This window comes from Fukomys damarensis, unplaced genomic scaffold (assembly GCF_012274545.1).
Source record: "Fukomys damarensis isolate Sample0158 unplaced genomic scaffold, DMR_v1.0_HiC HiC_scaffold_7, whole genome shotgun sequence".
Taxonomy (NCBI): domain Eukaryota; kingdom Metazoa; phylum Chordata; class Mammalia; order Rodentia; family Bathyergidae; genus Fukomys; species Fukomys damarensis.
The window spans coordinates 28,700,325-28,716,773 of NW_022900919.1; the positions used below are offsets into that span (position 1 = coordinate 28,700,325).

The 16,449-nt window shown below is 43.3% G+C and overlaps 1 protein-coding gene across 1 annotated transcript in view; it reads right to left on the reverse strand.

Moving 5' to 3' along the window:
* Slc24a3 (solute carrier family 24 member 3) overlaps positions 1-16,449 on the reverse strand; it is a 459,193-nt gene that overhangs the window by 383,560 nt on the left and 59,184 nt on the right. Inside the window, exon 2 of the mRNA XM_010634169.2 lies at positions 8,674-8,802. Coding sequence (XP_010632471.1) covers positions 8,674-8,791 — 118 coding nt within the window. The 5' untranslated portion in view covers positions 8,792-8,802. The remainder of the gene's footprint in view (positions 1-8,673; positions 8,803-16,449) is intronic.

Genomic DNA, 16,449 nt, shown 5'->3' on the forward strand with positions numbered 1-16,449 from the left:
AAGAGGGGACACAGTGTCCTTGTCTTTGCTTTAGTGCCAGTCCACGGTGAGCCAAGAGTGAGCCATAAGAGACATGGCTTAGCATTTGCTCCTTGACCAAGAGGCAGACATGGCTATCATGGCTGCAGGAAAGCCCTATGGAGACTGTCTACATGTGGCATGGGATAATATAGCAGCAGCAAGCCCTACAATGAAGCTCTACTCACTGAACCAAGAGAGAAGCAATTCTAGGAGCCCTGAGTACTAGACAGGTGGTCTGTACCCCATATGATCTGCAACAAGAGGGTGGCCCACCACAGCACTGCTGAATATTTAGGAGGTTAGAAATTTAAAGTAGACTCTCAAAACATGGACAGAGAAGTGTTTTCAACTATGTGTTGGACAGAGGAGGCAAGGAGAGGAGAGTACCTGTATCACATCATCTCGCCCAGGGCAACATTAGAAATACTCAATATAGCAGCAGTACTACCTGAAGAAAGGATCCAGGACAGCAAAGAACTTGGGGATGTAATTCCTGCCTCAGCCTCCTCTCCAGGTCACATGAGGCTCCAGTCCCAGAGCCCAGAACAAGAGGCCATGGTAAACATTTCCATAAAGTGCCACAGAGCATATTTTAGACTTTTCAGGCCCTGTGGTCTGTGTTGGAACTACTCACCTCTGCCTCCTAGACAAGAGAAGCCAAGGACAACCCAAAAATGGATGTGTGCAGCTGTGTTCCAATAAAACTTTACTTACAAAAACAGCAAGCCCAGGGCCAGGGATTTAGCTCAGCGGTTCAGTGGCCTGCCTTGCAAGCGCAAGGACCCGAGTTCAATCCCCAGTACCAAAAAAAAAAACAAAAACAGCAAGCCCAGGGCCAGGGATTTAGCTCAGCGGTTCAGTGGCCTGCCTTGCAAGCGCAAGGACCCGAGTTCAATCCCCAGTACCAAAAAAAAAAACAAAAACAGCAAGCCCAGTTTAGCCAATAGTTCTTGTTTGTGGAGCCCTGGTTTGAAGGAAAGGATTTGGAAGTCACTAGATGCATTAAGCCTTATGCTTCTTTTCATATTTATGACTCTGAGTTTTCAGTTCTTTAACTCAACTTGTATTGGTCTCAGTCTAAATTATGTATCAATTGGGCATTGAAATACAGACATTCCTAGCCTAAAGGTGATAGTTCCAAGGGCCAACCTTTTCCAATAAGCTAATGAACATGAAATTTAAATACTTTGGAAAGTCTAAAGTACTTTCCAAATAGACCCACATAAGCTCTGCATCAAAAAGCAGAATTTATTAAGCCAGGGATTTAGCTCAGTGGTTCCACCACCTGCCTCACAAGCACAAGGTCCCGAGTTCAATCCCCGATACAAAAAAAAGCAGAGTTTATCACCCTTTACCTGTGTTTTGAGAAAATTCCAGGCATTACATATCAGATTAGGCTACTTGGGCTATTTAAAGAACAGAGACTTTTAAAAAAATTTTTTTAAATGCTTCAGAAAAAAATCCTATAGGCATGTCAAAGCTAGACGTGAATAGCATCTGGCTCTTTCCTCCCAGAGCCTGAGAATTTTAAACTCTTCATTAATATGATGAAGAAAATCTTCTACCCCTTTTTCATCATATCTGCCTACATGGTGGTCTCTCGGGCCAAAGAACCTTATTAGTCAGAAGCCTCCTGCTTAATACCTCTGCCTTCTTTGTTCAGCTCAGAGTAAGAATGTTGCTTTGATGCTGAACTATGAAACATAACTTAGTTATTCTTAAAACCATCTTGATAATCCTACCCATACAAGTGTGCCTGCAGAGTGGTAAAATTCCTGGAAATGTGCCCATCTGTCTACCATCTATTGAATTTTGGTAACAAAGATAAACCAGCTACAATTTATTAAGCACACACAATTGAAGATACAGCCACTTTACAAAGCCTGATTCACTTAAAGATAACCCTGTAAGGAGGCATTTTGATCTGCATTTTACAGAAGGTAGAAATGGGGGTCAAGGAATTAAGGAAATTCTCCTGTTATCATATAGAATGAATGTGATAGAACTGGAATTTAGGATTTACTACAGAACTCAAAATCTTTCAACACCATTGCAAAAGACTCCAAACATACAAAAACATGCAGTATTTCAAGGTTCTTGCATTTCCAGGGAAAAGATGTAATTTGCAAATGGGCACAACTGGGCCAATTTCAACTTCCCTGATTACCCTTCCAAGGTGAACAGAGAATCAAATTGTGTCACCTTGACCAGGCAAGAATAATGATTAAGTCAAAAGAACTGGAAGACAGAAGTTTGAGTTACGATTTTTTTATAAAGAGAGTACATTGCCTTTGTAATAAGATAAGCATACAAGAAAGTTAAATTCATCATTTAAAAAAGTAAGTTTAGGGACGTTAATCTAGTAGAAAGTGCCTCACTATTCACCAAATCTGTTTTCTTTCTATTTTCCTTTTCTTTTTTTTCTTTTTTTTTTTTTACACTTTGCTGATGCATGTATCCCAGCCTCCCTTGCAGTTGGAAGTCATGTGACTAGGCTTTGGCCAATAAGATGAGAGCATAATTGAGCTCATAGCCTCCTACAAACTCTGCTATCCACAACCCTCTCTGTTCTTTCTTCTCAATGCAAAGAAATATAGTGCCTTCGAAGTCAAGTTTGAGGATGGAAAAACACAAAAATGAAAAGATCTGGAGTCCATGGACCATTTCCTGCAATAGGGCCAACTGCAGACCAGAATCCTACATGAGAACGAAAGTAACTTGTTTCATGTAAAACCACCAAATCTGTTACAGCAGCTCCTATTACCCTATCTAATCAATTTAGTAAAAAGTTTGATACAAATTATAAAGTAGATCACATTAGTTTCTAATTTGTTCCACTTAAGAATGTCAACAGCTATTATTTGAATCATTAAGAAAATTACAACTGCAAAAAGAAGTTAGTGAAAGTTATGTGAGTTAGTAAAATAAAGCATGGATTTTATGAACCTAGTTCTTTTCTGAATTCAAACCCAGTAAGAATAACTCTTAGATGAGACTGCAATTTGTCATTCCTAACATTTTAGATATGCTTGGTAAAAAAAATTACCAATGTTAATGTCACTTGTTCATTTTTATTCTTGCAATATAGCTAATGGAAAATCTAAAATTATATTTGTTATCCACATTATTTCTATCGGACAGTACTATTCTAGATGGTATGAACATTATATTTTCTATCTAATTTTTTGCCTGCACTACATATCTACCATGTGGAAGTTGGGTGGCCCTACTTTGCTTCTAGTAAATCCCATGATCTTGGACAGGTTGTGGGTCTCCTCTGGGCCTGATTTTTTTTATATATAAGATGAGAAAGTTGGGCCTTTCATACTTTGCACATTGTTCATGCCTGGCCCTGTTTAAAGCATCCAACCCTAATGTCACTTTGTTCACAGCCAGCGCCTTGAATGGATTTTCTGCTTTCTCTACTATGGTTGGCTTCTTGTTTAAGGCCATCATCATTACTTGAATATACCCTCATGCTGCTTCTCTCTTAGGGATCTTTAGCTTTCTTTCTTTGTCATGATTAACATTTCACTCAGAGACTGTGTGGTTTTTGGCCATTCCTGTGATCACTTGATCTGTGCAAACCCTTGCCATGTTCTCATAGGGCTACCATCCTGTTGGTCCCACCTTGGTGCTGCAACACAGCCCCAGGTATCTTCCTCTCCTTCAGAGGCTTTGACCCAACTAAGCTAGACAGTCAGAGTGAGGCAAGCCTCTATCTACAGGGACCGAGTAACCTCACAGCAAAGCCTACACCAAGGGTCATCATTTTAGTATATGTGCTGCCGAAGCGAGCACAGAGCCATCATTTTAAATAGCTCCCTTCTACAAAGTTTATTCAAACGAGGTACTCTGGAAAAGCTCATTTTCTTAAAATATCAAAGAAATGAAATCCAAAAAATGATAGATCTTCCTGGAAACACACTATGCAGTGTTTAAATAAGATTAGGTAGTGTGTATACAGAAACATCACAAAAAATTCATTTCTATGACAGTTGCCCACCACCCTCATTATTACATTTAGCTGACTTAATTTTCTGTGGATCAAATTTATTCAAAGTTAAATTTCTCTTAATAGGTCATCTGAGTAAACAATATCAAGTGTTACTTGCCAAAAAAACAGTGTGTTTCCAGGCTTCAGATGAAATCGGCAGTGTCAGGCTAAGAAAACAAACTTAAAAATTCACAGAGAGCTAGAACAACTGCAGAAAAAATTGGAGCCTGGAGGTCAGTCTTTTTCATGCAGTTCTGGAGATTTAAAAAAAAAATACAAATTCCCACTAAAACAAGGTCTTTGAGGGGCACAGGAAGAATGCCAGTTTTTTAAAAATCCAAAATACATAAAGCAATATCCTTAAAGAAGCAGCTGCTATAAAAGCATGTTCATCCCAGTGTGACACCAGTCATGGCCAAGGCTGCCCTTTTATGTCCTCCACCCTGGACATCTCCTGGCCCATACAATGAGTTTTCTGGGCTCTTGGACTTCAGGGATTGGGAGACAGAGTAGAAGAAGGCTCCAGGTATGACACGGAATCTCAAACACAAGCAGTCATGAAGGGAAATGAGGGGTGCCTTGGTGTGGAAGTTTATTTCAATCTCTTCTTGAATTTCTGGGACATACTGTACTTGTGTAATGGAAGGAATAAAATAGTTGGAGGAAATGAATATCTGAGAAGCAAAAAGGCTCCAAGCAAAAAGGCTCCATATTCCAACAGGAAGTACAACCAGAACAGGCAATTCTATCTCAGTCACCAAAAATACAATCTTCCTCTCATGGCACTTAAATCCAGGGCTTCTGGGAATGCAGTCAGAAAAGCCTGTGACACCAAGTACCAACTGGCTGTACTTTATGACAAGTGTTAAACAAACTCCTGTTTGTGGCCTTGACACTACAGTTCACATAGCCGTGACACATACTGGTACACTGAGTGTTCAAGTTCCTGGATAAATAATCCCCCTTCCCAAAACAAGGGGACCCTGACCCGTGGTCTCTGTTATGGAGATTCTGCTGCTGACATCATTGCAAGTGGGAAAGGAGAGGGAGAGCTAGCACCCACAAGGGCTCCCCTCCCACCCTGGATGGAAACTCCTGAGAGCAGACACTATTATATTCACACAACACAAATGCACTTGGGGCCTCTGAAGGGAAACTGGGTGATATAAGGTGAAGGAAGCTACTGTTGGCTCACTCTGGCTCCATCCTCTCACCCAACAGTTAGAAGTAGAAGATGAACACAGTGGCCCCTTATCCACTGCTGTGCCAACATTGGTTTCAGTTATCTGTGGTCACCTATGGTCAACCATGGTCTACAAATGATAAATGGAAAATTATAGAAATGAACAATTCATAAGTTATACATAGCTTTTGTTATGGTATATTGTTTTAACTGCTCTATTTTGATATTGGTTACAGTTGTTAATCTCTTCCTGTGCTGAATTTATAAATTAAACTTTATCACTGGTATATCTGTATTTTTTTAAGTATACATAGGGTTTAGCATGACCCATGGTGTCAGACACCCACTGGGTCTTGACACATATTTCCCCGGGGACAGGGGTCTACTTAACTCCAAACTTGTAACAGTATGTCACAGCTTTACAAGCACTTTGGCTCTCAATTGTTTTTCATAAAACATCAGTTCAGTCAAAACTGAGAAGCAGATCTCTAGCAGCATTCTAGGAAGGGCAGCAAACCACAGGGTTATGTTCATATGTGGCATTTTTGGATTGCATAGTCATTAGACACAGATGGCCAGCAGGGCCTGGGTCTGCCTGAGGCTGTCAAAGCTCAGCTGTGTAGAAAGATGGTACTCAGACTCACTGTCTAGCTGATGCTGAGACCTGGACTACCTGAATGTGGTCTGGACAGAACAGACAGGCTGAATCTGCCTGTTCTTGTAGAATGTGGATCTAGGAATCTTGTGGTGTGAATCATCCCAGTGGGGAAATGGGTGCCCCCCAACACCCAGCAGACAGTGAGATGCTTATGAGTCATCTCCTACTATAGAGCTATCCAGCTTGGGGCCCTGAGTTGTACATACTTTACAACTGTATTGCCAATTTTCACAATGGCGAAAGGTCAGAATGATTATCACAATGCCTAAGAGAAGCAGACAGGCTCAGAGGACCTTATTATGTTGCCCAGAGTCCCACAGCTTCTAAGCTGGAATTCTAATCCAGGAGAGTGTCCACTCTACACAGCTTAAGATGTTTGCAATTGAGCTGGAAAGGCAGGAAGCATGCCCAAGACAATTGAACCTTCCAGGCCAGCTTGTCTGACAGACCTGTCTGTGCTGACAGAAATGTTCTATGATTAATGACACCCAGTAGAGTAGCCACTAGCTACATGTGGCTACTTGGTATTGGATTTGAGGCTAGTACAACTGAGAATCAAAATTTTTATTGTATTTAATTTGAATTCACCTGAGTTTCAGTCATCGTGGAATGTCCACATTACATAATGAAACTAGAGGATTTTCATAATAAGTATTCAGAAAAGGGAATGGTCCAGGTAGTCCAAGCAGGCTTCATGAGGGTGTGGCTCTGACATATAAGACTTAACAAAACTCTGCTTGTTTCAAGAATGTTCATCTTCCCTCCAGAATGTGCTTTCGAATCAAGGGCCCCAGCAATGAAGCCCAGCCCTTTCAGTCTGCAGATGAAGAAACCAAGAACATCTATCATGGTTTAATATTCTTTTCAGATCTGCTCTATGCTTTGGGAATGAGTTCTCATTGACTGCTTTCGGTTTTCTTCCTAAAGCTTCGTTCTTCTCTCTTCCATGTGCTTTCCCTGCCAACCTTAGAAGACACAGGTTCTGTACTTTTTATGGACCTGGACATTTTCCTGTTCCTTATAAAGATGAGTCACTTCCTCTCTTGGACTTTATCATGTAGCTTTTAATACACTTGATGATTCTATACCTTTCACTCTAAGAAAGGCATCTTCTAATACAGTGAGGAAACCACTCACAGAAAGACCACTCCCCTTCCTCCAAACATAATCCCAACACATTAAATATCCAGAAGCTCTCCTGTGACCAGATCCAACAAAGGAAGTGGGTCACTGTATCATACCTGACTCCATTCTTTCCATACCAAAGATAGTCACTGGGCTCACTAATGCTATTTCTTGTCTTCTGACATCTTAGTCTATTAGCTGGATAGAGATGTTAAAAATGTTTGACTACAAGACCCGATCACCCAGCTGGGTCCTTTGCACTGTCCCTGTCCTAGCCTTTCAGACCAGTCCTTGGAAAATCTATGTTTCCTAGCATGTACATAGCTCTGCTCCCTCAGCTGGAGCTCTTGGACCTTCCATGCCATTTTCATTACTAGCTGATATACCTGCCATGTGCTTCACCTTCAAAAATGTCTATTGTACCTTTAGTAACAGCCACAATGACATCTGAATTTTTCAATTTGAGAAATATTGATTATATAGAGTTTGGGAGTAGGCACAAGGGGGACCAATTTCTGACTCCTTCCAGCTTCACGGAAGGGCAATTCTACCCCACCCTCCAAAAAACAGTAGACATACAACTTCCTAAACACCTTCTTCCCTCAAAGGTCGGTGGTCTTTGGGATGCAATGAAGACTTTATATCCATCCACAATGACACCAAAAACCAGACAGGCCTTTGGATGTGCGGTCAATATGTTCTTGCACTCTTGAGTCCTTGGAAGGGGCACATGCAGGGTCCAAGAGCATATAAAAGCAAGAAGGAAGGCCCTGGAGAGCTCTGGGCCTGAGTCAGGGTGGTAAAGTAAGGCAAGATCCAATCCATCCCTATCATTCCTCAGCCTTTTGGCTAAGATGAAGTGTAGACCCAATCCATCCCATAGTTGATTTCAGTACAGCTTATGAGTTAAGAATGGCTTCAAATTTTTAAAAGAATTGTAGAAGAAACATTTTAGAAGACTATTATTATATAGCCTGCAAAGCCTAATGTATTTAGTGACTGGTCCTTTTCAGAACAAGCTTGGTCTAAACCATGAGCCACTTCATCCCTCCAGAGGAGGGACTTGTCATTTCCCTAAGGATCGAGGGGCTGGGCCCCAGTAATTCCTAGTTCCCTTGGATTCTCTTTGAATTTATTTTCATTTTCAGTTCAGTAACATTAGAGGTAAAATGTTCCATATATCTTTCTAAAGACAGGTGCAATATGAATCAAATATAATAATGAATACTTATAAGTGCTATTCGCTCTTCCAAAGATCAACGTCGTAGCTGAGGATCTGGCCCAAAGTCTGTCTCTACTGTGACAGAAATGAGGCTCCTGATTAAACACTGGCCAGAGAGAATCCCAGGAATCAAAGCAAAGAGGGCCACTGAAATCCTCACCCATCCAGCTCCAGATGCACTTTCTCACTTGTGAGCACAGGCTCCACATTTGGTATCAGTACAGAATCAGAATACATCCACCTGCAACTTACCTTCTCCTCAACTCCACTGGGAAAATAATACAGAGGTGGAAACAGACCTCAATGATTCTGTGGGCTCTCACTTTGAAGTTTCTCACACTCCAAAAGTAAATGTCCTCAAGGTCTCTCTGGGTTTGAACCCAAAGAAAAGACATGGCATCCGGCCCTTCCTTAGCCATAATTAAAGAAAATGTCACCTATGTCCTGGCTACTGGCATCACTGTTACCTGGTTCGGTGCAGTTCTTGTTGCTCCAAAGTCCTGCATCATCAGAAGCCAAAGTGTCGTTTGTCTGCATTAGCTTCCTCCCCACCATCCACTTTCTGTCTTCTCCTATAAGGTCCATGAGGTCAAGCTCTGGGGGAAAAAAGACAATAACCACACATCACTCACAGTAGAGGTTTTATCTTTACCCATACTGGGTACCCAGTGCCTTTAACACCATTGTTTACTCTGTCTTGCTAAGACCCCCTTCAAGCCCTGTTGCCTCTAATCAATAAGAGCTCCCTCTATTGCTGATCCTATAGAGGTAGCTCTACAAATGACAAGCTTGAGTAGGAGGACAACAAGGTGTGTATTCCAGAGTTTTCCCCAGTGAATTTAAGCTCCCATTGTCTTCAGTGCCACATTCTTGATAAAGCAAAATTATCAAGATTGGTAGCTCTCTTGTCCTTGTCTTGATTTCCTGCACCTGACACGCTGACAAATGCTTAACCACCAATGCTCTGTGTAAGAAAACACTCCAGATTTATAGCTATTGCCATTTCCATGGTATCAATAATCCCATGGGGGGCTTGGGATTTAGCTCAGTGAGAGAGTGGGGGTCAAGTTCAAGGCACCAGTACGACAACATTGTGAACGGAGTTAGAAAAAGACAGGCACAATCATCTCTGTTACATGAGCTGAGTGCAGCCAGCCCACACCCACCCCCACTGGCATGTCCTTGAACCACCTCCTAAATCAGCTATTTGCCACTGAACCCATAGTCAGGCTGTCTCCTGGAAGTCACCAAGCTAAGACACCTTTCACCATTCCCAGAGCATAGGCCAGGAGAGCCATTGTGCAATTTCCAAAAACCAAGGGAGGAAGAAAAAAGTCAACCACAGAATGCATGTTAGAGAATGAGTACTGAGATGACTGTGGGGATGGACAATTATAGGACAGGTTGAGCTGGAAGTGTCTGCAAAGCGTCAGAAGGGAAGTAGGTATCTGTAGGCAAAGGCACTTCAGAAGAGAGAACTAAGCTACAGAGGTCACCAGGAGAGGAATAAGCCAACAGGGAAAGGCATGAAACAGATTCTTCTATGTTTCCTATATCCGGAGAGGATGACTAGTGAGAAGGAATGCAGAACTGGAGGTTGGATAAAGAAGATGTGTTTTTTATATATAAAATGGAGTACTACTCAGCTATAAAGAATGAAAAACTAGAGACATTTATAGCTAAGTGGATGAACATTGAGGCTATACTCTTAAGCGAAATTAATAGGACACACATGTATAAACACCTAAAAGTGTAAATAAGGATCCAAATGTATAAATGATATTGTGTAACATGAAGAAAAGGTCTAAAGGAGTTTGGGAAATAGAGGAGGGGCAGGCAAAAGGTAAGAAGGGAAAAGAAAGAATATGAGAAAAGGAAAAACATGGAAACAAAGTCTTTGTAAATAGGTAGGGTGGAGGGGGTAAAGAGAGGGCAGGGGAATGGGGAAAAAATAAGAACCAAGATACATTATGTAAAGGTACAAGATCCCAGGGATTAATGTAACTGTATTGTATACCTAAAATGTACCAATAAACTCAATGGAAAAAAATCTTGGAGAATTCAGCATTCCTCTAGAGAGTGACCAGAGTAAAAGAATCTGACAAAGGACAGGAAGGGAACAAACAAAGCTATGTGGTGTCAGGCAAGAGAAGCAAAAAAAAGAATGCAGGAAACTGGAATCGAGAGTCTTGAGCACCATGAGCAAATCCAGAAAGACAAAGGCAGAGGACCAATAACTGGAGATGGACAGCAAGGGCCATTGGGAGATGAAGGCAGCCAGCAGAGATGACTCTTTGTAGCAATATGGCATCAAATAAAGAAGTGACATGAGGCCAGATGACCTCCTGAAAGTCTAGAATAGCTGTGGTCAGAACACTAATCTAAATACAAGACAAGAAACCAATCTGTGGGCCCAGCAGACTTCACACAAGGCCACAACATGCACGCAACTACATTTACATGGTGTTCTGAAATGGTCAGTGAGGAGCTGAAGGACACGGAACCCTCTTCTGCATTTCTATGACAGTGAAAGTTACTCCTTTATTGTTGAATTTGATCTTTCTGGCACCACTTGGGAAAGAGGGTACATGAATACTGTCTCTCCTACACCTAATCTCTCCTGGTTCAACCCAAGAACTCACTATGTACAGGCTGAAATCACCATTCCCATTTCACAAATGGATAAAGTGAGACTCGTGGGAACTTCTGGAAACCACCATGTTTGTGGGCTTCTCACTTAAAAAAAGGGGGGAGGGGGACACATAGTATCAGTAGTCCATGTGCTGAAATCCTTCACAATGAAGATAGCCCTGCTCTCTAGTATAAAATTAACAAGATACCTAATTGTAACTTAGGCATACTGACCAAGACAGACTGCCTGCCAGGTTTTTGGTTTTTGTTTTTGTTTTTTTTTTCAGGAATACTACAGACTACAGTAAGCAGTAATTTTAGGCCCTGAAACACAAAAATCCACATGGTAGCCACATGTATCAGCTTAGCCAAAATTGTCACAATACCAAGAAGATAATTCAAAGTTAAAACAAGGTATGGGTGCAGTCTGGCTAACCTGAATAGTTGGTTCACATGATTAGGAATGATGGTAAGTAAAGAAAAAATATCAAGAACTCATGAAGAAACAATAATGTCAGTGGCCTTAAACTCCAACAAGTAGTCCCAAATGTGAACATAACACCATATTACCAGGAGGTATCTCAAAGTGTGGGGAAAGTCATTTCCTCTGTCTCTGGCTGGGTTCCCCCAAAGAATCATCCCCTGAGAGGAAGATGTGGGCACTCCTGGCATATATAGGAGGTGAGTGATCCTAGGAAGAACTTTAATGGGAACACAGAAGTAGAGCAGAGAATGAGTATTTTAAGCCAGCTGCCAAAATAAATAATGAGCCTTTGACCCCTCTGTAAAGAAAGCTCTAGGAACCAGTGTAGACACACATGCCCAACACACAAGCAGGGAGGAAGCTGGAATATTATTCACCTACTCCTAGGTTGAAAACATGCCTGGAGAGCATTAGTTCTCTACTGTTTCTACCCCAATCTCTTGGGGATGCAAATGAGTTCTAGTGACCAGCAGAGTCCTTGGACAATGAGATGCAGGTTCTAGAAGTTGAATGGTGCCAGCATAGACTGAGGAGATCAGAACAAGGAGTATGGGCACAGGTACAGGTATGGGTATGGATAGGGCAAGGTGGCATCTGCCAGACCACATGGTATCTACAGGAGGGGGGGACTGTGCTTGGCAGATTGAGCATTCTGTTGATTCATAATCTGGGCTAGAGAAAAGCAGTCTATTGAACCTGCAATTCTAAGGTTCTACAAGACCCCAAAGATTTTCAAAGAAGCAAGAATGTCCCTTCCAGTAACTTCCAAAGTTCCTTCTTATGCCAAGTTTCCATGATGCTGTAATTCTAAGAGAAAAGCTGATACCAATTAAGAGATGTAAAAGTAAAGCCAGCTATTGTAGCATAAAATCAGAGGATTTTTTTAACATAATGATTCAATATCTTTAGGAACTAGAGATTATTAAGACAACACCTCTGGATTCCAAAACCTACAGACTTTTATCTTAACAAAAATATACTTGACCACTGACCACTGATATAAAAATACAGAGACAAGAGTCTGGGAAAATAAGAGTGACAAAAATACTGCCCCACATTTATCTCTTTCCCAGAGAGGACAAATTTGACAGTAATATACCAAGTTCATCTGTCCTCACACAACTCCCTGTGAGATAGGAAGGAAAAGTTGGTTCTGGGGCCAACTCACCTTTGTGACAGATAAGTCAGAGAAGTGATGTGCTTAAGAGCTGAGCCAACCCACAGCCACCCCAACCACCTTTCACAGTTGTCATGGCTTCTACTTATTCAACGTTTATTACATGCAAAGAGCTTTCTGTTCTTCAACTCACTTTATCTTCACAATCGTCCTATCTGAACATAGTAGCTCTATTTTTGCAAGTGAAGCACACAGAGGTTAAATAACATGCTCAAGGTCACACAGGCAGCAAGTCAGAATAGGGATTTGAACCTATTCTACTGAGTTCAAACGTCTGATAGATGTCTGGATGGGATGAAATTCATCTTGGCTGTGTTATCTGGATAACAGTTGGTAGATTCATAACACAAACTGCATCTTATAATAGGTTAGAGGTGAAGGTTGTCTCACTGGGCCTGTTCCCAGAAACTGTTGGAAACAGCAGCAAGGCATGAGCATCACCCCTTGAAAGAACGCCTGGCCCCCATTCCCCCAAAAAAAGAACGAGACCAAGCTGTGTGCACAGCACTCTGCTCAGGGTAGGTTTCTTAGTCCCACCAGCACGGCACGAAGGGCAGCAGCCTTGCTCTTAGGCACAGTGGGCACCAGGGAAGCTGGGAGCGTGGGGAAGGAGAATGGGACCCGGAGAGGTGCCCACACTTTGTCATCCCCTCTCTCACACCCCCACATCTCCTAGGACCTCTGCTACAGCAAGGAGGCTGCTCCGCAGAGCTGCACTTGAGCAATGTCAACAAAAACACTTGGCCCCTGTCCACCACATTCTTGGCTCCTCCTCTGCCAGGCCCTGGAAGTTGCATGTTGCCCTAATTAGCCAGAGGGAGGGGTGGGAGTTGGGGGGAGGCTGAAAAGGGGGACAGTCTGTATGATTGTGACTCCATGAAGGAGGGACGGGAGTGGGCCATGGAGATAGTGTGGGGCGCTGATGGGAAGGGAGAAAACCCAGTTCTCAAGCCAGACTTAAGCTGAATGCATGAAGCAAGAAGAGAAGGAGGCCGGGTGCCAAGTTTCCATTACAGAGCTGTGTGTGTGCCTGCTCGCCCTCTCTCTCTCTCCCTCCCCCTCCCCCCCCTCATCCTTCTCATGATTGGCGAATGGAGAACCCAAGGCTTTCTGATATGAAGAGTAGCCCTCCTCATATGACAAATAGCCCCTGCTTACCATCTTCACCCCAAAACCAACCCCTATCTCCCTTGTGACTTTGTCCCACAGACTTCTGACCCATCCCAGGCCCAGCAATGAAGCAGGACTGCCTTGGCTCTGCTGAGGGATTAACTCCATCTGGACAGGCTCAGCAGCCAACAGAGCATGGGTAGCATCAACGGCCATGCCCCTCACTAATGTGCCATCTCCTCACATCACCGCCTCCAGGGAGCAGTGCCCATGTTTCTGTAGCCCAGCATGGATCCTAGCCCATAGATGACTCCTACCTCACCCAGGGCTGAGTTTCCCACCTTGTCCCAAAGCTCCAGAAGCCAGGAAGTTGCCTCTCGGGACCCGTAGCTCCTCTGAGAGGGAGCACCTCTCTTCCTCCAGGGCTGAAGGCTGGGATGGAGAAGGTCACTATTCCCAGACCTATGGCCATAGCTCCCTACGTGTAGATGTGGAAACTGAGTCACAGAATGCGTAAGGTATCACCCAAGAAAGAAGGCCCAGAAAACTCAGTTAACTCAGTTAAGGGCACAACAAAGAGCCGCTGGTGGCAGCCACTGCCTCCAGCTCTCTGGACTGGCTCAGTGCTCTGCACCAAGGCTAAAAATACCCAGCCTGCAGTTTACACAGCTGCCTCCACTCTGTGCACCCCGGGCCTTCACCCTGGGGTTGGAGGTTAGGTTTGCATAAGCCCAAGGCCAGCGACTGCATTCCGCAGGCTCCAGTGAGCAGCACCACTCTCCAAGTGACCCCTTCCTGGCCCCCTGACCCCATATGCAAATCTCAGGAGGGCCGCCTGGCAATTCCCACCCTCTGAGGGTGAAGAGGGGTTGTGGGGCCTGGGCTTCTTACATGTGCCGCATGCTCCTTGTGAAAAGACTGCACTCTGCCACAGCAGGCTCTCCAAATCCACCAGGAGGAAGAAGCAGGAAGCAACACAGACCAAGCACTGATTTCTTTCCAGTCCCTTGGAGCTTTCAGAACCACAGAGAAGAAGAGACACAGAGACTCACACTCCCCAAAGCACTCCTCTTCCCCAACCCTCTCCAGTCCACAATATCTAATACTGGGCTTCTCACAGTGAACTGATGTCTGTGTCCTTTCAGGATTCATCTGTTGAAATCCTAATCCCCTGGGAAAGTGGAATGAGGAGATGGAGGGGTGTTACGGAGGTGATTAGGTGATGAGACTGATCATTAATAATCACTGAACAGGACAAGCGCCTTCAGAAAGGGACACCAGAAAGGTCTCTAGATCTTTTCCGCCACACGAGGATGCAGTAAGAAGACAGTAGTCTGCAACCCACACCAGAACCTGGTCATACTGACAGCCTGATCCCAGACTTCCAGCCTCCAGAACCCTGTCGCTTAAGCCACCAGGTCTGTGATATTCTGCTATACTCTACTAAAAGCCTCCTCAAACTCTAGCATTCATGCACGCATGTAACCTAGGGACCTTATGAAAATGCAGACTCTGGGTAAAACTAACTCTGGATGGGTTCTGAGACTATATCTCTATCAAGCTCCTAGTGGATGCCAGTGCTGCCAGTCCAAGCATCACTCTGAATACTAAGACTATTGCTCATCTTTAAACAAATGTGCAGAAGGGCCTGAGTTAGTACATGCAAACTTGTGCCTCAACTGGGCTGCTTTTTAGAAAAGAAATTGCAAGTTTCCAGGCAATGCATTCTGCAGTAGCTCCAAGTGCTCCCAGACTTCTAAATGGGCAGGAAAGAACATCCCCAATGGAATCCATTCTTTGGAAGTGAAAGGGCAGGGGAGAAATGACAGAGCTGATGTTCTGACCAGTCATGTGTCTCATCGATCAGAAGAAGGAAGTTGAAGGTATGAGGAATATTTGTCCCTTTGTGCAGTAACTCTATGAGCCTACACAAAGCCCCCCCCCAAGCAGAAGGATGTTGGGTCTAGATAACCATTACACAGGATTCAAGAACAAATATTGCAATTAAATCGTGCCCACTGCTCCGGTTTAGGGAGAGGGAAATGAACAAATATTTATTAGATGAGAGGGGAAATTACGCAGCCAATACCCCACCCACCCCCATGACCCTTAGTGACTTGAGGGCAGGAAGCCAATTCATCTTGATGAAATGTCTTAGAACAGGGCCGGGCATTTAGCTCAGTGGTTCCTCCGCCTGCCTTGCAAGCGCAAGGACCTGAGTTCGATCCCCAGTACCAAAAAAAGAAAAGAAAAGAAATGTCTTAGAACAGGGTGGTCAGACTTCAAGGTAAATAGGGAAAGAAAGAAGTGAGGAGAAAAGATGGGGGTAATGACAAAAAAGATATACCACAACATGCTGCGTATGATGTGGATTCCTGGCTCTGAAATGGAAATCACTTTTCAGAGGCTGCCAATTAAAAGTCTGCTTTTCACAATTCTTGGGTTTTTTGTGGACAGGGAAGAGGACTAAAGGAGGACATAGATGTCTTCCAGCTCTCTGGCCTGCGCGATATACCGCAGCATGAAGCACTTTACATGTGTTTACTTGAATGGATTCACCAGCATTTTTTGAAATAGTAAACTCTTTATGATATTTTGAAGCAACATGGGGGCATTACCTTGAAAACTTTTTTGCATGCATGAGCATTGATTATCCTTAAGCGAAGAATTTTAAAAACTGTTGACCTTAAAAATGAATTATGCATTTCTCTATAAAAGGATAACTACTATAAATATGCTAAGCTTTCTGGGAAGATATGTGGCCGTCAGCTAAGTCTGTGCCTTAGCAGATATTTTCAGGGAACATACATATATATGCACACACACACACACACACACACA